At 44.6% G+C, this 23924-nt stretch overlaps 1 protein-coding gene across 2 annotated transcripts in view; it reads left to right on the top strand.

Moving 5' to 3' along the window:
• CACNA1B (calcium voltage-gated channel subunit alpha1 B) overlaps positions 1–23924 on the top strand; it is a 257423-nt gene that overhangs the window by 111228 nt on the left and 122271 nt on the right. For both annotated transcript variants that reach the window (XM_028834501.2, XM_028834510.2), the window contains exons 13-15: positions 4936–5048; positions 7200–7331; positions 7568–7640. In XM_028834501.2, the coding sequence (XP_028690334.2) occupies positions 4936–5048; positions 7200–7331; positions 7568–7640 (318 nt within the window). The remainder of the gene's footprint in view (positions 1–4935; positions 5049–7199; positions 7332–7567; positions 7641–23924) is intronic.

Below are 23924 nucleotides of genomic sequence, written 5' to 3'. Positions count from 1 at the left end.
GGAATTCAGCTGTGGCTTAACTGGGTATCTCTGGCCCAGGGTCCCTCAGGAGGATTCAGCCCAGTTGAAGGCCAAAGATACGGTCATTCCACAGCTTGACTGGGACTATAGAATTTGGTTTCAAGCTCATGCATTTGGTTGCTAGAAGGCTGGGTTGCTGGTCGTGTGGCCTCTCCATAGGCTGCTGGAACGTCCTCAGCTGTGGTCTGAGGGAGAGAACTGAGAGCACATAAGACAGAAGCTATAGAAATCCTGTCTTGAAAGAAAGATCCTGTCAGTTTTGCCGTTGTCTTTTAGTTAGGAGTGAGTCACTGGGCCAGTGACTGGGCCGGGGGTAGGAATATATGGGGGCAGGTATTACGCGAAGATGTGAACACCAGACAGTGAGGACCACGGGGGCCATTGAAGAGGCTGCTTGCCACAGCCTGCCCTCTGGCTCTCAGTGACTCATAGCCCTCCCAGTGTAAAACACCTTCACCCCTGCCAGCTCCCCAAAATCTTATCCATTACAGCATCAACTCAGGGTCCAGAATCTCATCCTCAGTTAGGTTCAGGTGTGGGTGAGGCTCCTCGAGTGTAGTTCCCTAAGTGCAGTGGCCACGGTGCCTCTTATTCTGTTGACCTGTGGAACTAGACGGTTATCTACGCTCCACATTCAGCGTCCAGTGGTAGGATGGGCACAGGGTAACTGCAGTAGATATTCCTGCTCAGCAAGGGGACAGCAGAAAGCTGAGCCACTGGTCCATAGGGATTCTGAAATCCAGCGGGGCACATGCTGGAAAGTCTGGGATTCGTTATTACAGCCAGGAAACCCTCTGGGCTCTTGGTTCTGCCCTCTCCCTCCCTTTGCTTTTCCATGAAAGGTAGTTCAGGTTTTCAGTTGAATGGTTTTCTCAGCCTCCTTCCCACTGGCAGAATTTTGGGAATTTAAAGACCTGTTTTCGTTGTGTACTGTCTTGATTCTTTCAGTTCAAGTTGGTGATGTCTCTGCATATATGTCCTTTAAGAACTTTATGGATGTGTTGTGAACCTTGGGGTTCACTTTATTAGAAAAAAGCTCTACCCACACCTATTAGGCCTTAGACCTTTTCTGTCTGTGTTCCTGTTGAGATGCTAAGGGTCAACACCTCCAGTGTCTTGGAGAAGTTACTGCTTCATTGACCGGATGTGTGAGGCACCCTCAGTCTCTTTGAAGAGCCTGAAAATGTGGCTGAGTAGCGCTCTGAGACGCTACCTTTGATCCTTTTGGGATCTCAACTAAAAGTCACAGTCTTGCCCTTGGCTTCATCTTTAGACCATGCCACCTTTCTCTCTTTAAAATTTCAAGTTTTATTTAGATTCAGGGTGCACATGTGCAGGTTTGTTACATGGGTATGTTGTGTGATGCTAAGGTTTGGGATACACACGATCCCATCACCCAGGTAGTGAGCATAGTACCCGGAAGATAGTTTGTCAACCCCTTCCCCTCCCTCTAGTACTCAGTGTCTATTGTTCCCTACTTTGTGTCCATGTCTACCCTTGTTTAGCTCCCACGCGTGAGAACGTGTGGTGTTTGGTTTTCTGTTTCTGCATTAATTCACTTAGGATAATGGCCTCTGGCCGCATCTATATTACTGCAAAATACGTGTTTTTTTTTTTTTTTTTTTTTTTTAAATAGCTGTGCAGTCTTCCATGGTGTATATATACCACATTTTCTTTATCCAGTCCACTGTTAACTGGCACCTAAGCTGGTTTGTGTCCCTGCTGTTGTGAATAGTGCTGTGGTGAACAAGTGCATGTGTCTCTTTGGTAGAACGAGTTATAGTCCCTTGGGTATATAACCAGTAGTGGGATTGCTGGATCAAATGGTAGATCTATTTTAGTTCTTTGAGAAGTCTGCAAACTGTTTTCCACAGTGACTGGACTAATTTACATTCCCACCAACATTCCCTTTTCTCTGTAGCCTCGCCAACATCTGTTATTTTTTGACTTTTTAATGATAGCGATTCTGACTGGTGTGATGGTATCTCACTGTGGTTTTGATTTGCATGTCTCTAATTAGTGGTGTTGAGCATTTTTTTTTCCATGTCTTTGTTGAGACCTTGCCATTATTAATGTTGCTATCTGGAGAGGCTGAGCATATTCAAAACCAGCAAGTCCTGGCTTCCTTTTATTTAATGCACTTTCCTGGGTTTAACTCTCTCCTCTCACATTTGACTATAAGCAGCAAGAAGACATGAGGTGGCACCTTCAGCACTTGGCTCAGAGAGCTCTTGAGGTTGATCTGGTTTATTAAGCATGTTTTCTACTTTTTTTTTTTTGAGACATAGTCTCACTCTTGCCCAGGTTGGAGTGCAGTGGCATGATCTTGGCTCACTACAACCTCCGCCTCCCAGGTTCAAGCGATTTTCCTGCCTCAGCCTCCTGAGTAGCTGAGATTACAGGCACCCACCACCACACCCAGCTAATTTTTTGTATTTTTAGCAGAGATGGGGTTTCACCATGTTGGTCAGGCTGGTCTTGAACTCCTGACCTCAAGTGATCTGCCTGCCTCAACCTCCCAAAGTGTTGGGATTACAGGTGTGAGCCACCGCGCACTTGGCCTGTTTTCTACTTTTTACATAGCTGCATGCAACAGTGTGGCTAAACTTTCTGCCAGCACACAACAGGACTCCTTTCTCTAGTTTCCTATGAAACTCTCCTTGCTTTCCTGCAGACCCTGGTGTGCGGCATGCATAATGTCCAAAATTCTATGAATTATGTGTTAAGTGCACTTTAGCCCTTCATGAATATGCTGCTCAGTGTCCATCCTCTGGTTCCAAAACCACTCCCACATTTTAGGTTTTTATCACAGCGTCACCCCACTTCTGATTCCAAAATCTGTATTGACTTTTCCTGCCGGGGAACAAATTATCCAAAAGCTTAGTGGCGTAAGAAAACAAGTATTTATTATTTCACTGTTTCTGTGAATCAGGAATCAGGGTGGCTTAACTGGGTGCGCCTGGCTTGCGGTCTCTAGTGAGGCTGCAGTTTTCCCAGGCTCATTTGGGGCTGGAGAATTCACTTCCAGCCTCATGCCCATGATGGCTGTCAATGGACCTAAAAAATCTGCTTCCGGGCTCACTCGTGTGGCTGCTGGCAGGCCTCTGTTCCTGGTCACATGGGCCTCTCCCAGCTGCCTGAGTGTCCTTATGACATGATATCTGGTGTTCAGAGAAAGAGAGTCAAGAGTTCCCAAGATCTCAGAGGTGGCATCCCATCATTTTTGCTGTATTCCGTTTACTAAGAGTGAGTCACTAGGTCCAACCCATCCTCAAGGGGATAGCATTATACAGGGGAGTGAATACTGGGTGGTGGGGATTCCTGAGGCCATCTTAGAGGCTGCCTACTATATGAACCAATGAAGACAAATTTAAAGAATTAGTGGAAAGCAGGAGAGATGCTGGAAGACTGGCAATGAGAAGAGAGTATATTTAGAAAACTACAATCTTCAACCCTAGGCAAGCATCTGGATGATTTGCTGTTGCAGAGAAAAGTTGGTAGTGATGATCAAGGGCCACGTGTGATCACCAAGAACAGATGGCACTCTTGGCAAGACTCGGGTGGCAAGCTCACCTAATTTGTTGTATTGATAGGGTTATCACAGGTGCTGTGGATATTGGTGTACCTGGTTGTTGACAGAACATTAGATACTCTCTGAATGGCGATCTGTGGACAAGGTAGAGAAAGGTGCAGCAGATGACTGTGCATTTGAGTTGATCCATAAATGGTGCACAGCCATTCCCAGACATGCTGGTTTACAGATTAGTGTCAGCCTGTAGGGAGGTCTCTAGAGATGTACCGCAGGGCTCTGTCTTAGCATATTCATCGTTCTCTCAGTGACTTTGTGAGAACATTGACGTTAAGCTCATCAGATTTGCAGTTGATGTGAAATTGGTGGAAATGACTGAAACTTTGGAAAATATATGTCCCAAATACAATATAAGTGAGTTTGAGAGGCTCAGCTTTGGAATTCTCCACACCAGTTGCAGAAGTGTGGCTTAGAGGAAATGAGAATTACACACATGAAGAAGACATGGGCACTCCTGCTTTCTGTGGGCCCAGATTGTGCCCCTTGAGGTGTGGTGGCCTGGGAAAGAATTCAGTCTGGGGCCCCTTGCTTGTCCTGTCCAGGGGGAAGGTGGTAAAGGGTCTCCTGTGTTCCAGCCCCCCTGGTCTGTCCTTTCTGAGTCCCTCACACCAGGCCCTGACCAGGACGGCCCTCCTCACGGTCTATCTGAGGAACGGCTGGAAGGAGGGACGTGTACTTTGCTTACAAATTTCAGCTCACCAACGTCAACGGTGCATGCAACAAACAGGCAGGCTTGCCATAATCTGTTCTTGGTGGCATGTGCTGTTTCCTGGTCATTTGGAGAAGAAAAGACTCAAGATACAATTTATGAATCTGAGTATCTTGGAGCAGTGGCAGAATCAGGGAGGGGAAGTTACAGGGAGACAGATTTTGCTAGTCTGAGAGAACAGTCTAACAGTCAGTGCTGTCTGAAAGTTTGCCCAGCTCCAGAGTTGTTGAAGAAGACACCAGTGTCACCAGGCTGTGGTCAAGCACAGAGGAGGTATTAGACCAGGTGGTTGTAAGGTCTGCCAGAAAGCCAGCAGGCCTAACCTAGCCCATGTCTGTGTCCTCCTGGTGCGTCTGGGGTGGGGGATGGGGGGTGGGGAGTGGGAGGGAGGGCAGGTACCGGGACTGGTGGGACTCTACAGCCTTCCCCAAAGGTTCCAAGAGCTCAGTGTGAGGTGTGTGCCTTGTGTTAGTTACCCTATCTGGCTTGATTGTCAGACAAGGAAGCAGGATGGTTCCTTACAGAGAGGTGCAGCCAGTCAGGGTGCGCACACACATCCATCTGCATGCACGGGTGCGGATGCGGTGCACCCAAGGCTAACGCCATCCCATTGCAGGTCATTGTGGGGAGCGTCTTTGAAGTGGTCTGGGCGGCCATCAAGCCTGGAAGCTCCTTTGGGATCAGCGTGCTGCGGGCCCTCCGCCTGCTGAGGATCTTCAAAGTCACGAAGTATGTCCCCTGCGCTCCCAGGCGAGGGCAGGTGTAGGGTGGAGAGGGCGTGGGATCAGCCACACAGGGTGCTTGTCCCCAGGAGTTCATAGCACCCAGAAGCTCTCTCTGTGGCTTACAGTTGGTTTAAATACAAAAGATGGTTCCAAAACAGCCTTGTGGGGCCACATCTGCCCTCAGGGCCATCCCCGACTGGCCTCTGGCACCCTTTAGCTTTCTTGTTCACTTGCTCCCCACGATTCGTGTCATCTCCTCTCTTGAAACCACCACCCCATCTTCCCAGCCTTCAAAGGTGACTTTGCTTTGTAGTTAATGAGGAAGACAGAAGTCATCAGATGGAAGCTTGTCCACCGTCTGGTCCCCAAGTCTGCCCACCTTCCCTGCAGCTCCACCCCTGGGAGCCTGTGTGCACCCTGCCATGGCCCTGAGCTTCTTACCGAGCCAGCCTGGTGCCTGCCTGGCCCCTGTGCCCAGGCCTGCTTTCTCCACCCCGCACCTTGCTGACGATGGCAGTGACAAGACCATGTTTACAGTTTTGTACCACTTGTCTCTGGAAGTGAGTTGCTGCAGTTTGCCTACAAAGAGACTGAAGCCCAAGAAATGACAGATGCAGGTAGTGAGAGGAGGACCAGGGCAAAAACCCTTCCCCTTGCTGCCAGAGTTGTAGTGGGGAAGAGAGAGAGAGAGACCCTCCTCACAGCAGTCTCATCAGCAGCAAAGGCTGCACCGCGGAGGCTCCTGAGTAGCTGGACCCTACCAGACGCACGCGTGGGCCAGCATCGACCTTGGTGTGTGTCCTTGGCAGCTGTAGGGCCCAAAGAGCAGAGCTGCCGACACTGAGCCCATGCAGGGCCAGGTCATAGGTCACACCTCTGGTGATCAAGACGACCTCTCAGAAGCCCACTGACCTCCCCAGGGCAACTGAAATCCCAGGTCTTTTCCAAAATCCACTCTAAATCCAAACCTAAGACCATAGGAGGATATGAAGCTATAAAGGCAGAAGAGTTTTGGGCAGAGTTGAGTCCCACTGGGACAGAATCCCCACCGGTGCTCTGTGCTGTGCATCCTCAGACTTCTGTTGCCTTCCCAGAACCTGCTGGTGTGAGGGTCCAGGAAGTGACCACAGGGCTGCCTTTACCCCACCTCCAGGTCTGGCATCTTGGGCTCCATTTTCTCCCAGGAAGTAGGTGACCCCTGTCCTGAGGCAGGTTGGCTTAGACCCCTGCTAGTCCCAGGAGAAGTCTCGATTCCTTTCCCAGAATCTTCCACCCCATCTGCCATTAGCCCTCAGGTACTTTGTAAGAGAATCTATGGAGGATAGCGGGGTCTCTGATGTGGGCGCCAGGGAGAAGGACACGGTTTGGGAGCCCAAGGGTGCCCAGGGGTAGAGTGAGCAGACCAGTGTCTGTCCTGCAGTCCCTCCATTGCAGGGAGATGGGACAGCATGTGCAGAGGCACAGGGACATGAGGGACCGGCCCCTCAGTTGCCGTCAGCAACCTCGGTGGCGCCTGTGTGCCAGGGGGACCCGTGCATGAGCAGGGCATGGTCACTGCCCTCTGGGATGGGGGGCGTTGAGGGATACCACAGAGAGTCTGTGTGGTGCCGCCCTACAAGCTCTCCACGCCGCGTGTCCCTGGTCCCTGGTGAGGGGGCACTGGAGCCAGGGTCTCTGCCACCAGCCATAGCACTTGCAGAAGATCTGCTCTAGGTTCTGGTGCAGCTGCTCCTCCTGCTGTGGGCTGATGACAGCAGTTGTGGGACTTGCTTCACATGGCATTAGTCTGAGACACTTGGTAGCTGACTGGGTTTGAGGGGTGAGGGGCAGGGAGGGGCTGAAGATGAAGTTTGGGATTGGGCCTGGCCACCTGGATGGTGGCCTCATCCCTCCTGAACCTAGTGGCAGGGAGCAGTTTGGGGGGATGAGGTGAGTCCTGCACTGGGTGTGTTTTTCTTTGCCGTCCCATGGGGCCCTCAGGGAGAGAAGTCCAGGGCAGTGGGCCTGGAACTCCAGAGAAAAGCTCTGACTTCATACCTAGGCGTGCAGCCCTCAGGGTTTAGAAAGTCACGGGAGCCTTAAGTGTGGCTGCAGAGAGCCATGAGTGTGAAGTCAGCGTCTGGAGCTGGCTCAGACCCCCTGCCTGGCCCTGCAGGTACTGGAGCTCCCTGCGGAACCTGGTGGTGTCCCTGCTGAACTCCATGAAGTCCATCATCAGCCTGCTCTTCTTGCTCTTCCTGTTCATTGTCGTCTTCGCCCTGCTGGGGATGCAGCTGTTTGGGGGACAGTAAGTGGGCCCGGGCAGGAGAGCTCAAGGCTGGGGGCTTGCAGGGAGGTAGAGCTCAGAGCAGACAGCGCCACCCAGGCTGCCTCCACCCACCTTCCTGCCAGGAAGGTCCTCAGAGGGGCCGGTGTGCAGCGGTCTGCAGCCTGAAGCGAGCAGGTTGAGACCATGCCGGAGCCTGCAGGCGCTGCCTCGCTGCTGAGGGGCTGCCGCTTCCCAAGCCTTCCTGTTTTCCTCAGGTTCAACTTCCAGGATGAGACTCCCACAACCAACTTCGACACCTTCCCTGCTGCCATCCTCACTGTCTTCCAGGTAAGGCCCTTACTTTGCACATTTGCAGACTGTCCGGCTCCCGTCTCCCCTGGGTGCTGGGAAGGCGGACTCTCCTGTCATTCCCTCCCTTGTTCCTCCGCACGGCCCAGATCGCCGACCTTTCAGACACAGTGTTCCTCAAATGAGGGGAGCACAGGCAGCCGGCAACGTGCAGATCTCCAGGTCCAGGGACCCCAGCCCCTATGGTGAAGAAAATTGGATTCTGTGGCAGCACCGTAGGGAGCAAGTATAGTTCCCTGGGGGCCCAGCTGGGCTTCAAGCCACCAGTTTATCTCTTGGCTCCTGAGACTTGCATGCATTTCTGTTTTTTATCCTCCGAGAACAAAAAACAAAGCACTCCCTAAACTTCTCTTGCTACTATCTCAGATGCCATTGACCCCCTCAGTTCTCGTCTGTATCTGGAAAACTGCCCCCCTCAGCTCCTTGGGAAGTGGGGGCTGGGGCCCCATTTCTCTACGACAGAGACTTTGTTGGCTCACGCAGCCTCTGCCCTCTTGGAGGGTTCCCTTTTGAGGACTTTCTTGGTTGGGTACTCTCCCCTTTCATAGGGTGTGGCCCCACAATCCTGCCCATGACTGGTCTTACTGATGGGAGAATGCCTTGCACTCCTGTCCCATGAAACATACTTGGATGCCATGTCTGAGACTGAACAGGATGGCGCCTGTTGTCTTGCCTGTGATGCCTCTTAGGGAGGCCCAACAGTCTGTGTTTGCTCCAGGCCAGGGGCTCAGCTTGGCTCCCTGGCTTCTGGGGCTGCTGGTCCTACTACCTTTGGTCAGGGCTGGAGCCTGCAACCTGTGTGAAGAGAGGGGCCCTTTCGGTCCCACTCTCTCAAAGGGAGGAAGTCTTGCCAGCAGACCATTCAGACCAAATTAGACGATTGGCTGAAAGAGGAGTTCTGTCCTAATTTGCACCACAGGCCTCCACGACGGTCCCCTTTCTCACATCTTCCCACTCACCCTCACCCTGCTAGGCTGGAGCCTATGGCCTGTCAGCTCCTAGTCACTGCCAGGCAGAGCTAACTCTTCTCCCAGAGGCGCATCTGCTTCAGGCCTGTCAGGGCCTTGCTGTTGTCATCTCTTCTTCCTCTCTGGTCTCATGTTTGAGTTGCTGCCTCTCCTCCTCTCCTCTGATTCCTTGAGTCGGGGGCACTTGTCAGCCTCCGACTGTCCTCCCTCTCTCTGACTTGAAAGCCTTGGCTGCTCACAGGCCAGTGACTTCCAGACTTTGGTCTCCCAGATGTTTTTTGAACTCTTAGTGGGTGACAGGACCTATGTCAGCCGCTGGGACAGAAGTGGATGGTCTCCAAGCCGCATGATGGGGAGGTCACAGGCCTGGAGCTGCCTGTAGAGTCCTGAATGTCAGGCAAGGGAAACTGGGAGGAGCGCATTTCCAGCAAAGCAGCCAAAATGTGAGGAGTGTCTGGGGTGGCAAGAGGGTGGCGGGGGTGGGACAGGAAACTCCAGGTGTGGGGGGGCCAGGCTGAGGCTTTGCCCTGTAGAAGCTGTTGCAGGGAGGGGCTCCATGCCAGGAGGGTTGCGCGGCACATGACCACAGCCATGCTTTGCTGTGTTTGTTACAAGAAAAGACCTGAGTGTGATGAGGGAGAGAAGTCAAAGTTGGGAGGAAAGTGGGCTTTTCTGATCAGATAATGCTCTGATTCAGACATTACATGCCCCTTGCTCTAAACACGGCAATAAGATAAAAAAAATACACTTAGAAATTAAGAGGACCTAGACAAGTAAAAACAAAATCTCTGAGGAATAGAAATGGAATAGAACATACAGTGGTGAGAGACAGCAGAGACCCGGGCACCAGGACATGGCCTGAGAACGGCAGATGGGCTTGGGAGTCTGAGTCCCATGGCAGCAGAAGTGTGCAGGTGTGGCTCAGCCCCCTCTAAGCACTGGGGGAGGTGCCTGGGCCCTTTGGAGGAGGCTGAGGAGGGGTGAGGGCTTCTTCGGCTGGAGGAGACCAGGAAGGCTGCAGGGCAGAGCCGACTGGTGGCTAGGCCTGTAATTCCCACAGGTGAATCTGGACCAGGGTCCTGAGATCCCAGGGTGGGAGCCCCTGCTTCTGAATGAGGTTGGGAGTAGGGCAGGGAGGGCATGTGAGGGGGAAGAAAGCAGCTTCAGCTGTGCTCATGGTGGATGTGCAAACTGAGGGCTGGGAACAGTCAGCATCCCAGACAGTGCCAGCAGCATCTACAGTCAGAAGGCGTAATCACTCCCAAAGAAAAAGAAATGACAGAACAAACACAGATGACTTTAAACTGAATATGCCTAACATCCTCCAAGGGGTAAAGGGAGAACCAGTTAAACACAGAATTATGTAAAAAGGCACCTAAGAACAAAGAAAAGACCTAATCAAATCCTAGAAATGAAATACATAGCTATTTACATTTTAGAAGTAGAGTGAACTGTACACTGGACATGATCAGAGACAGCATGGGTGAGCTGGAGGATGCTGCGAGACTGAGCCAGCTGGGCGTGGAGATGAGGTCATGAGGCTTCCTGGAGAGAAGGAAGTGAGGGTGGGCTGGAGTGGAGGTGCCCATGTGAGGTGCGAAAGAGAGGGAGGCCAGTGCCCCTCTTGAGGGAGTCCTGGAGAATGTGTGCTCAGGTGGCCAAGCAAGATAAACAGATAATTCCAGACCTAGACAAATTGTGATCTCAAGAAAATCTTAAATGCTGCCCTAGAAAAACAGATTTCCTAAAAAAAAAAAAAAAAGTCTGATGGCCGACGTCTTACGAGCACGGATACCAGAGCGTCATGGAGAAGTAACGGAAACATTGGGGTACAGTCACTATTTGCCAAGAATTCTGAATCCAGAGAGCTGTGGTTTAAGTGTGAGGGCAGAGTTAAAGATACTTTCAGAAACAAATAGGAATGAATTACCACCCCCCCACCCAGATCATTTGAAAGCACTACAAAGGCTTATACATTTAGTAAAGTGGATGATTTAGAATAAAAAATACTAATGTATTTTTCCACTTACCCAAGAAGAAATTAACCGAAGAAAAAACAGGAAATGGAACCATTTCAGAAATTGAATAATTAGATCAGGATTGGATTAAGATGGCAGATAGGAGGCAGGACTAGCTTGTAGCTCCTGCTCGGACAGACAGAGCAGCGTGTGGAGACTCACATCATGAACTTTTGCTCCAAGAACTACCACAGGAACATAAGAAAGCCGAGAGAATCCACGGACCCCTTGAAAGAACTGTATCACCTCTGCAGACCCCCTGAGAGGTCAAAAAACTGAGTCTGCTTGCTTTCTCAGTGTGGAGGCTGATGGTCTGGGGCAAGCTCTCAGCTCTGGGCATTGGCTGCCTGGAAATAGACTCAGTGCTGTTGGGGGTGGGAATGGTAGGAGTGAGACCGGCCTTTTGGACTGTGGGCTGCGTGGGAGTGGGGTGAGGCCTGTGACTGCTGGCTCTCTCCCATTTTCCTGGCGACCTGTATGACTAATGGCCTTAATCTTCCTGGAAACATAACCCCATTGTACTGAGAACCACACCCGCACCCCTCACAGCAGCCACAGCAAGCCCTGCCCAAGGAGAGTCGGAGCTCAGACACCCTATTCCTGCCCCCACCTGGTGGTCTTTCTCTACCCATCCTGATGGCCAAAGACAAAGGTTATAATCTCTTGAGGGCACTGTGGTCCTGCTCACCCCTGAGAAATCTGAATACTTAATTAGACTACCTTAGGGCAAATTTGCATCCTTTCTACAGTACCTCGGCTGATGCTCTCTTGAAAGCGCCACCTCCTGGCTGGAGGCCAGCCAATATAAAACGAGCACACTAAACAAAAATACAACTCACAGAGTCCATTTCACTCCCCTGCTACCCCCACTAGAGCAGGTGCTGGTAACTGCAGCTGAAAGACCTGAAGATGGATCACATCACAAGACCCTTCACAGACACTCCCTAGTACCAGCCTGAAGCCTGGTAGCTCCACTGGGTGGGTAGACCCACAAGAGCAAAAACAGTCAGTCATTGCAGTTTGGCTGTCAGGAAGCCCCATTCCTAGGGGTAGGGGGAGAACACCACATCAAGGGAGCACCCCCATGGGATAAGAGAATATGAACAGAGGCCCTTGAGTCCCAGATCTTCCCTCTGGTTCCAAATGAGAAGGAACCAGGAAAAAAATTCTGGTAATATGACAAAACAAGGTTCTTAAACACCCCCAGAGGATCACACCAGCTCACCAGCAATGGATCCAAACCCAAAACGAAATCTCTGAATTGTAGGAAAAAGAATTCTGAAGGTCCATTATTAAGCTAATCAAGGAGGTACTAGAGAAAGGTGAAATTCAACTTAAAGAAATCAAAAACATAATACAGGTTATGAAAGGAAAATTCTTCAGTGAAATAGCATAAAAAAATCACAATTTTTGGAAATCAAGGACACACTTAGAGAAATGCAAAATGCACTGGAAAGTTTCAGCAATAGAATTGAACAAGCTGAAGAAAGAACTCAGAGCTCAAAGCAAAGGCTTTTGAATTAACCCTATCCATCGAAGATAGAAGAATTTCAAAAAATGAAGCCTCCAAGAAGTATGGGACTAAGTTAAGTGTCCAAACCTAAGAATAATTGGTGTACTTGAGGAGGAAGAGAAATCTAAAGGTTAGGAAAACATATTGAGTGCATAATTGAGGAAAACTTCCCTAGCCTTGCTAGAGATTTAGACATCCAAATACAAGCACTCAAAAGATACCTGGGATATTCATTGCAAAAATTCATTGCAGAAAAATTCATCACCTGGGCACATAGTTATCAGATTATCTGAAGTCATGATGAAGGAAAATCTTAAGAGCTGTGAGGCATAAACATCAGGTAACCTATAAAGGAAAACCTATGAAATTAACAGAAGATTTCTCAACAGAAACCCTACAAGCCAGAAGAGATCGATTAGGGTCCTATCTTTAGTCTCCTTAAACAAAACATTTTTCAGCCAAGAATTTTGTGTCCAGTGAAATTAAACCTCATAAATGAAGGAATGATACAGTCTTTTACAGACAAACAAATGCTGAGAGAATTCACCACTACCAAGCCAGCACTATAAGAACTGCTAAAAGAAGCTCTAAATCTTGAAAAATATATTTGAAGTACACAAAAATAGAACCTCCTTAAGGCATAAATCCAACAGGACCTATATAACAATAACAATGAAAAAACACCATGGTATTTCGGCAACAAATAGCACAATGAATAAGATAGTATCTCACATCTCAATATTAATGTTGAATGCAAATGACCTAAATGCTCCACTTAAAAGATACAGAATGGCAGAATGGATAAGAATTCACCAACCATGTTTCTGCTGTCTTCAGGAGACTCACCTAACACATAAGGACTTACATAAACTTAAAGTAAAGGGGTGGAAAAATATTTCATGTGCAAATGAAGACTAAAGCAAGCAGGAATAGCTATTCTTTCATCAGACAAAACAGACTTTAAAGCAACAGCAGTTAAAAAAGACTAAGAGGGACATTATATAATGATAAAAAGCCTTGTCCAACAGGAAAATATCATAATTCTCAATATATATGCACCTAACACTGAAGCTCTAACATTTATAAAACAATTACTACTAGACCTAGGAAATGAGGTAGACAGCAACACAGTAATAGTGGGGGACTTTGATACTCCACTGACAGCACTAGACAGGTCATCGAGACAGTCAACCGAGAAGGAATGAACTTAAACTATACCCTACAACAAATGGACTTAACAGAGCATTCTACTCAACAACTGCAGAATATGCATTCTATTCATCAGTACATGGAACATTCTCCAAGATGGACCATATGATAGGCCACAAAACAAGTCTTAGGAAATTTTAAAAAATCTAAACGATATCAAGTACTCTCTCAGACCACAGTGGAATAGAATTGGAAATCAACTCCAAAGGCATCCACAAAACCATGCAAATACATGGAAATTAAACAACCTGCTCCTGTTTGATTATTGGGTCAACAATGAAATCAAGATGGAAATTTAAAAAAATCTTTGAACTGAACAATAATAGTGACACAACCTATCAAAACCTCTGGGATACAGCAAAGGCAGTGCTAAGAGGAAAGTTCATAGCCTTAAATGCCTACATCGGAAAGACTGAAAGAGCACAAATAGACAGTCTAAGGTCATGTCTCACACAACTGAAGAAACAAGAACAATCCAAACTCAAACCCACCAGAAGAAGAGAAGTAATGAAAATCAGAGCAGAACTAAGTGAAATTGAAACAAAAAAATTACAAAAGATAAATTGAACAAAAAGCTGATTCTTTGAAAAGATAAATAAAATTGATAGACCATTAGCAAGATTAACCAATAAAATAAGAGAGAAGATCCAAATATAAGCTCAGTTAGAAATGAAATGGGAGATATTACTACTGATAACACAGAAATACAAAAGATTATTCAAAGCTACTATGAACACCTTTATGCACATAAACTAGAAAACCTAGAGGAGATGGATAAACTCCTGAAAAGATACAACCATCCTAACTTAAATCAGGGAGAATTAGATACCCTGAACAGACCAGTAACGAGTAGTGAGATTGAAATGGTAATTAAAAAATTAAGAAAAAAATAAAGTCCAGGACCAGATGGATTCACACCAGAATTCTATCAGACATTCAAAGAAGAATTGGTACCAATCCTATCGACACTATTCCATGAGGTAGAGAAAGAGGGAATTCTCCCTAACTCATTCTATGAGCCAATATCACCCTACTACCAAAACCAGGGAAGGACATAACCAAAAAAGAAAACTACAGACCAGTATCCCTGATGTACATAGATGCAGAAATCCTCAACAAAATACTAGCTAACCGAATCTGACAGCATATCAAAAAGATAATCCACCGCGATCATGTGGGTTTCATACCAGGAATGCAGGGATGGTTAAACATACGTAAGTCAACAAATGTGATAACACCACATAAACAGAATTAAAAACCAAAATCACATGATCATCTCAATAGATGCAGAAAAAGCATTCAGCAAAATGCAGCATCGCTTTATGATTAAGCCCTCAGCAAAATCAGCATACACGAGACATACCTTAATGTAATAAAAGCTGCCTGTGACAAACCCACAGCCAACATAATACTGAACCAGGAAAAGTTTGAAAGCATTCCCCCAAGAACTGGAATAAGACAAGGATGCCCACTCTCACCACTCCTCTTCAGCATAGTACTGGAAATCCTAGCCAGAGCAATCAGACAAGAGAAAGAAAGAAAGGGCATCCAAGTCGGTAAATAGGAAGTCAAACTGTCACTGTTTGTTTGCTGATGATAGGATTATTTATGTTGAAAACCCCAAAGACTTTTCCAAAAAGCTCCTAGAACTGATAAAATAATTCAGCAAGGTTTCAGGATACAAAATTTAATGTACACAAATCAGTAACTCTTTTGCTCTTTTATACATTAACAGTGATCAAGCTGAGAATCAAATAGAGAACTCAACCCCGTTTACAGGAGCTGCAAAAAATAAAATAAATACTTAGGAATATTGCTAACCAAGGAGATGAAAGACCTCTACAAGGAAGATAACAAAATACTGCTGAAAGAAATCATAGACAACACAAACAAATGGAAACACATCCCATGCTCATGTATGGGTAGAATCAGTATTGTGAAAATGACCATACTGCCAAAAGCAATCTACAAATTCAATGCAATTCCCGTCAAAATACTACCATCATTCTTCACAGAACTAGAAAAAACAATCCTAAAATTCAGATGGAACCAACAAAGAGCCTGCATAGCCAAAGCAAGACTAAGCACAAAAGGCCAGGTGCAGTGGCTCATGCCTGTAATCCCAGCGCTTTGGGAGGCCAAGGCAGGCAGATTACCTGAGGTCAGGAGTTTGAGACCAGCCTGACCAACATGGTGAAACCCCATCCCTATTTAAAAAAATACACAAATTAGCCGGATGTGGTGGCTTGTGCCTGTAATCCCAGCTACTTGGGAGGCTGAGGCAGAAGAATCATTTAAACTCAGGAGGCGGAAGTTGCAGCGAGCCAAGATTGCACCATCCATTGCACTCCAGTCACCTATAACAAGAGTGAGACTCCATCTCAAAAAAAACAAAAAAAAAAAAAACAAAAACAAAAAAAGCAAGACTAAGCAAAAAGAACAAAGCTAGAGGCATCACATTACCCAACTTCAAACTACGATATAAGGTCATAGTCACCAAAACACCTTGGTACTGGTATAAAAACAGGTAGATAGACCAATGGAACAGAATAGAGAACCCAGAAATCAATCCAAATACTTACAGCCAACTGATCTTCGACAAAGCAAACAAAAACATAAAGTGGGGAAAGGACACCCTATTCAACAAATGGTGCTGCAATAATTGGCAAGCCACATGTAGGAGAATGAAACTGAATTCTCATCTCTCACCTTATACAAAAATCAACTCAAGATAGGTCAAAGACTTAATCTAAGAGCCGAAACCATAACAATTATAAAGATAACATCAGAAAAAAATCCTTCTAGACTTTGGCTAGGCAAAGACTTCTTGACAAAGAACCCGAAAGCAGATGCAACAAAAACAAAGATAAATAGATGAGACTGAATTAAACTAAAATGCTTCTGCACAGCAAAAGAAATAAACAGGCAACCCACAAAGTGGGAGAAAATTTTCACAATCTGTACATCTGACGAAGGACTAACATCCAGAATCTACCAAGAACTCAAATTAGCAAGAAAAAACAATCTCATTAAAAAGTGGGCTAAGGACATGAATAGAGAATTCTCAAAAGAAGATACACAAAAACATATGGAAAAATGCTTAACATCATTAATGATCAGGGGAATGCAAATAAAAACCACAGTGAGATGCCACCTCACTCCTGCAAGAATGCCCGTAATAAAAAAAAAAAAATCGAAAAATAATAGATATTGGTGTGGATGTGGTGAAAAGGGAACAGTTTTACACTCTTGGTGAGAATGTAAGTTAATACAACCACTATGGAAAACAATGTGGAGATTCCTTAAAGAACTAAAACTATATCTACCATTTGATCAGCAATCCCACTTCTAGATATTTACTCAGAGGAAAAGAAATCATTATATGAAAAAGAATACTTGCTCAAGCCTGTAATCCCAGCACTTTGGGAGGCCGAGACGGGCGGATCACGAGGTCAGGAGATCGAGACCATCCTGGCTAACACGGTGAAACCCCGTCTCTACTAAAAAATACAAAAAAGTAGCCGGGTGAGGTGGCGGGCGCCTGTAGTCCCAGCTACTCGGGAGGCTGAGGCAGGAGAATGGCGTAAACCTGGGAGGCGGAGCTTGCAGTGAGCTGAGATCCGGCCACTGCACCCCAGCCTGGGCGGCAGAGCAAGACTCCGTCTCAAAAAAAAAAAAAAAAAAAAAAAAGAAAAAGAATACTTGCATATGCATGTTTATAGCGGCACAATTTGGCATTGCAAAAATACAGAACCAACCCAGATGCCTATTGGTCAATGAGTGGAAAATGTAGTGTATACCAATATAGTATAGAATACTACCCAGCAATAAAAAAGAGTGAAATAATGGCATTTGCAACAACCTGGATGGAATCAGAAACTACTGTTGTAAGTGAAGTAAGTCAGGAATGGAAACCCAAACATTGTATGTTCTCACTCATAAGCGGGAGCTGAGTTATGAGGATGCAAAGGCATGAGAATGATACAATGGACTTTACGGACTTGGGGGAAAGGGTGGGAGGGGGATGAGGAATAAAAAAACTACGGTGTATGCTGCTTGGGTGATGGGTGCACCAAAATTTCAGAGATCATCACTAAAGAACTTAGTCATATAACCAAACACCACCTGTTCTCCCAAAATCTATTGAAATAAAAATTTTTAAAAAAATTTAATAATTAAAAATCTCTTACTCAAGTTACCAAATTCAGATAGTATGATGCATGAATTCTGCTATTTAAGAAGTTATTCCAATTTTCTACAGACTCCTCCACAGAATATAAAAAGGGATAACTCACCACTCATTGTATGAAACTAGAATAACCTTGATAATGAAAAAAACTAAACAAGGACACTATCAGAAAAGAAAAATAGAGATCATTTCTACAAACCCAGAAGCAAAGCATCCAGGGGAAACCGTCACTAATAAAATCTAGATATTCTTAAAAATTATTTTTATAATTGACTATAACTTTTCCTAGAAATGCAAGATAATTCAACATTAGAAAACCTATGAATGTAATTTGTCACAGTAACAGATTAAGGTGGATACAAACCCTGTACGATCAGAGAAAGCATTGGAACTCTAGCACAAGCACAGTCAGCCAGAGGTGAGAGGAGTGGAGATGAGATTGCAGACGTTGCTGATGACTGAAACTGGGTGATGGGCACATAGGGATCATTGTACTCCACTCTGTGTATGCTTCAAGTGTCCGTGATAATTTTTTTTTTTTAAAGTAAGACCTAACACTCCTTCCAAATAAAAACACTTAGCAGATTACGTTAGTATCAGGGGTCTTAGCACAGTAGAACAAGAAAAAATGAAATAAAAATTCTCAGGATTGACAAGAAAGAAAAATGTCATTATTTACAAATGAAATACACACAGAAAACTCAGGTGCTGTCATTGCAGATGGTATCTATATAGAAAAACATGAAATTGGATTCCTACCTGGTACTAAGTATGAAAATCAATTCTAGATAGATTAAAAGACAAATAATATAGTATGAAAGAACAAAGGATAAAAACAAGTAACTCACAGGAGAAGAAACTATGATCAATTTTACTGCAGTCAGGGAAATGCAAATTAAACCCTCAATGAAACAGCTGTTTCCACCTGTCAGTTTAGCCAAAATTAAGAAATCTAACAAGATTTAGCGAAGTGGAGAAATTAGGGTTTCTTTATGCTGTTGGTGGGTTGGTAGAGCCACTTTGAAGAGTAATTCATTATATCCCGTCCACTGGAATTGGCACAAGCAATTCCTGCCAGATACGTGCCCTGGAAAGTTTCTTGCCCAAGTGCACAAGGAAACAGGTAAAGCCATTCTAGCAGCATTATTTGTAATAACAAAAACCTGAAAATCACCTGCATGTTCACCATCAGGAAAATGGGTAAGAGAAATGTGACCAGTTTGTGCAGAAGGGAAAATGAGTGCCCTAGAACTAAGTGTGTTTATAGCGTATGATACTATTTAAGGATGAACGATATGCAAAACAGTATCATATGCTGTTTATGATATGGATGTAATAAACATATAAATGCTTGCACAGGAATGATGAGCACCAAATTCAGGACATGGTTTTCCTGGTGGTGGGGTGGGAGTTGCTGGGAGGTGGGGAGAGGAAGAGGAATGAGACTGGGGAGTTCTGGCCACATTTTGATGTTTTATTTCTTAAGCTGGGTAGTGGATACACAGAGGTTAGTTAAATTATTCATTGCATCTTTTGGAGTGTTTAAAATATTGTGCAATTAAAAAATAAGGGGATATGAAAAGATGAACTAATTAAACATTGACCAAAAGAAAGCCAGTGTAGGCTGGGCATAGTCGCTCATGCCTGTAATCCCAGCACTTTGGGAGGCCAAGGTGGGCGGATCACTTGAGGTCAGGAGTTCGAGACCCGCTGGCCTGCATGGTGAAACACTGTCTTTACTAAAAATATGAAAAATTAGCTGGGTGTGGTGGTGCTGAGGTGGGAGAATTGCCTGAACCTGGGAGGCAGTGAGCTGAGATCACGCCACTACACTCCAGCCTGGGCGACAGAGCGAGACTCCGCCGTCTCAAGAAACAAAACAAAACAAAAGAAAGCTGATGTATTAATGTCAGCCAAAAGAGGTAAAAAGAGGATGGATGAGAATAAAGGGGCATATTACATGATGAACAGAGGATGCCGCCAGAAGGAACACACTGCAGGGCATGAACTTGCAGGACCTAACAACCTGGCCTCAGAGCATTGACCAAAAACAGACAGAATTACAAGGAGAAATAAAAACTTTACCATCTTTTTTTTTTTTTTTTTTTTTGAGATGGAGTCTCGCTCTGTCGCCCAGGCTGGAGTGCAGTGGCCGGATCTCAGCTCACTGCAAGCTCCGAGCTCCGCCCCCCGGGTTTACGCCATTCTCCTGCCTCAGCCTCCCGAGTAGCTGGGACTACAGGCGCCCGCCACCTTGCCCGGCTAGTTTTTTTTTTTGTATTTTTTAGTAGAGGCGGGGTTTCACCGTGTTATCCAGGATGGTCTCGATCTCCTGACCTCGTGATCCGCCCGTCTCGGCCTCCCAAAGTGCTGGGATTACAGGCTTGAGCCACCGCGCCCGGCCAAAACTTTACCATCTTATAAGAGATTTATAACATGTCTCTGTCAAACTGAAGGATGAAACTGACAAAAGATTAGAAAGGATCTAAAAACATGAACCAGTTGTCACATACAGAACTGTACCTAACAGATAGCGAATAGAATATTCATTATTTGGGGCACAAGGAACATTCGCAGACGTTGACCGTTTGTTAGATCACTCAAGAAACCTCAACAAGTATTAATTACTGTCCAGCTGGGCGCAGTACCTCACACCTGTAATCCCAGCACTTTGGGAGGCCGAAGTGGGCAGATCACCTGAGGTCCGGAGTTCGAGACCAGCCTGGCGTGGTGAAACCAAAATGGCGAGACCCCATATCTACTAAAAATACAAAATTTAGCCAGGTGTGGTGGTGGGTGCCTGTAATCCCAGCTACTCTGGAGGTTGAGGCAGGAGAATCACTTGAACCTGGGAGGTAGAGGTTGCAGTGAGCCAAGATCATGCTACTGTACTCCAGCTTGGGTTACAGAGTGACACTCCAACTCAAAAAAAAAAAAAAAAAATGCTATCCTGCAGAGCACAACTTTGATATCATTTAGGTAAACAGGCACCGTTAATAAAAAGTCATTTAATATCTTTCTCATATTTGTAAGTTGAAGGATTTGGGAGTAAAGAGGAAATCAGAAATCATGATGGCTATTACAGATTATTTAGAACTGAACAGTATCACAACTTGTGAGGGGAAATCTGAAACAATACTTAAAGGAAAACTTAAAATCTTAATGCAGCTATCAGGAAAAAAAGGTTAAAAAATAAACAAATACTCTTAAGAAAAAAAGAAAAAAGCGTCTTGCTGTGTCACCCAGGCACTGCAGCCCCGAACTGGGTTCAAGTGGTCCTCCCACCTCAGTCTCTCAAGTAGCTGGGACTATAGGCACATACCACCATGCCCAGCTAATTCTTTCTATTTTTTGTAGAGACATGGTCTCACTATGTTGCCCAGGTTGGTCTCAAACTCAGTGGGCTCAAGCTATCCTCCCACCTCAGCCTCCCAAAGTGCTGGTAATGCAGGCATGAACCACAGAACCTGGCTTAACAAGTACTCATATGAAGAATCCAGAAGAAGGAATAATAAACTAAAGAAAAATTGAAAACAGATGATGCTAAGAGTAGACATTTGTTATGCAGATCACTGAAACACCAAGATAACAAGCATGTTCTTAAGGAGACTCATGAAGTAGATAATTGAATGAAGTGACTGACCAAGGAAAAAAAGCACAAATAAAAAATGTAACCCAAAAGGGAGTTGTAACTATAGGAAAAGGAGATTTTTTTTTTTAAATTCCGAAAGAATATTATGGCAACTTTATGCCATGAGATTGGAAAGCATAGATGAAACATCATGCTTTTTTTTTTTTTTTGACGGAGTCTTGCTCTATTGCCCCTGGAGAGCAGTGGCGCTATCTCGGCTCACTGCAAACTCCACCTCCCGGGTTCACGCCATTCTCCTGCCTCAGCCTCTTGAGTAGCTGGGACTACAGGCGCCTGTACCATGCCTGGCTAATTTTTTGTATTTTTAGTAGAGATGGAGTTTCACTGTGTTAGCCAGGATGGTCTTGATCTCCTGACCTCATGATTGGCCCACCTCGACCTCCCAAAGTGCTGGGATTACAGGCGTGAGCCACCGCGCCTGGCCAAAACATGCATTTTTATAGGAAGACATTAAGTTGATTAAATTAGCTCAAGAAGAAATTTTGAAAACCTGGACATTTCATAACTATAAAAGAAATTTAACCGATAGTCAAAATTTTCTTCCTATCTTTCTGCCTCCTGCTTGGGGCCCAGTCAGTTGTAAGGCGAGTTTCACCAAGCCTTTCAAGAAGAAATAATAACTATTTGACTTAAACAATTTCAGAGAAGGGAAGAAATCATTTCATGAGGCTAGTATAACCTTGACACCAAAGCCATGCAAGGACAATTTAAGATAAAATGCAGATCAGAACGCAAGCTCCATGGGACAGGGTCTTTGTTTTATCCACTGACCATCCTAAGCACCTGAATATCGCCCAACACGGCAGGCACGCTAATGTCTGCCCAGTGAAAGTAGATTCATTCAAATCTCATGGCATAAAGCTGCCATAATATTCTTCTGTAATTTTAAAAATCTCTTTTTCCTATGTTATGACCCCCCTTTTGTGTTATAATTTTTATTTGTGCTTTCCCCTTGGTCTTGCTGTATAATTATCTACTTCATGTGTCTTCTTAAAAACATGCTTTTTACAGTCTTGTTATTTTGATGTTTTTTAATCAGCATCACAAATGTCTGCAAATAATCTAAAATCTATATAAAAATCAAATCAGCTGAATATATTTAAAAAGAACCTCATAGCTAAACTGTGTTCGTTCTAGTAATACAAGAAATACAAGTAATACAAGAAATTGTCAGTATAATTCCTAATCTCTACAAGTTAAAAGAGAACGTGTGTCATAGATGCAGAAACTTGAAACATTGATAAAAGTCAACTTTCATTCACGATAAAAAAAAGTCATACTAAGAATTGACAGGAGTTTAAAAAAATCTGCTAAAGAGTGTCTACAAAAAACCTACAACCAGAATGGGTGATAGCTAATGGGTATGAGTTTCTTTTTTTGAGGGGATGAAAATGTTCTAAAATGGACTGTGATAATGGTGACACATATTTGTGAGTATACTAAAAACTATTGAATTACACACCTTAAATGGGTGAATTATATCCCAATAAAGCTGTTATTTAAAAGAGACCATAGCAAGGATCGTAGATAATAGTAAAAGATTAGAAGTATTGTTAAAAGAAAAATAAGGATGCCTAGTATTCAAGCAGTCGAAGCTAATGTAGTAAGAAAAAAGAAGTAAAATGACCAGAAAGGAATAGAAAAATACTATTATTTGCAAATGATGTGATTATTTGCTATAGAAAATCCCAGATAATATATTAAATATAATAAGAAAATTCATCAGTGTTGCTGAACACAGAATAAATGTACAAAAATATAGCTTTTCTATATAATAACATTATTCAATTAGAAAATTCAATTTAAAAGAAAAGTCTCACAGTAGTAACAAAACTTCCAGGTACCTAGAAATAAATCTAACTAAAATTATGCAAGACTTTTGTTGCAGTAATTAGGAAATGTCATTCAAGGCCCTAAGGAGCTGAATGCTTGCACAGATATGTTTATAAGTGGGAAGTCTTAAAATGATGAAGGTGTCAGTTCTCCCCAATTTAATTTATGAATCGATGCAATCCTGATCCAAATTCCAATGGTACTGCTCTTGGAATTCAGCATATTGATTATATGGAAGAGTAAAAGTCCAAGAAAAGACAATTCAGGAAGAAGAAATTTGTCCTACCATATATCATGACTTTTTATAAAGCTACGGTAATGAAAATAGTGTGGTATGCAAAAAAATGAAATATCAAAAGAACAGACCAGAGAACCCGGAAACATTCCAAACATATATAGAAAGTTGGTTATATGAGAAAGATGTCATTGGAAATCAATGGAGGAAGGATGGACTCTTCAAAAATTTGGGTCTGGGAAAATTGGCTTTCCATATGAAAAAAATTGGACCATCATCTCCATGTATACACAAAACTTCAGTTGGATTAGAAACCTAAATGTAAAATATCAAGCTTGAAAATGATTTAAAGAGTAAGAGGCCAGACATAGTGGCTCACACCTATAATCCCAGTGCTTTGGGAGGCTGAGGTGGGAGTATCGCTTGAGGATATAAGTTCGAGATCAGCCTGGGCAACATTATGAGAGCCCACCTCCAAAAAAAAAAAAAAATAGCTGATGGTGCACCCCTGTAGTCCAAGCTACTTGAGAGGCTGAGACAGGAAAATTACTTGAGGCCAGGAATTTGAGGTTACAATGAGCTAGGATTGTGCCACTGCAGCCTGGGCAACAGAGCAAGACCCAGTCTTTAGAAGAAAATAAATAAA

This window comes from Macaca mulatta, chromosome 15 (genome assembly GCF_049350105.2).
Source record: "Macaca mulatta isolate MMU2019108-1 chromosome 15, T2T-MMU8v2.0, whole genome shotgun sequence".
In the NCBI taxonomy this organism is placed as follows: domain Eukaryota; kingdom Metazoa; phylum Chordata; class Mammalia; order Primates; family Cercopithecidae; genus Macaca; species Macaca mulatta.
The sequence above is the reverse complement of the archived record's forward strand: the minus strand, read 5'-3'. Positions and strand labels throughout refer to the sequence as shown.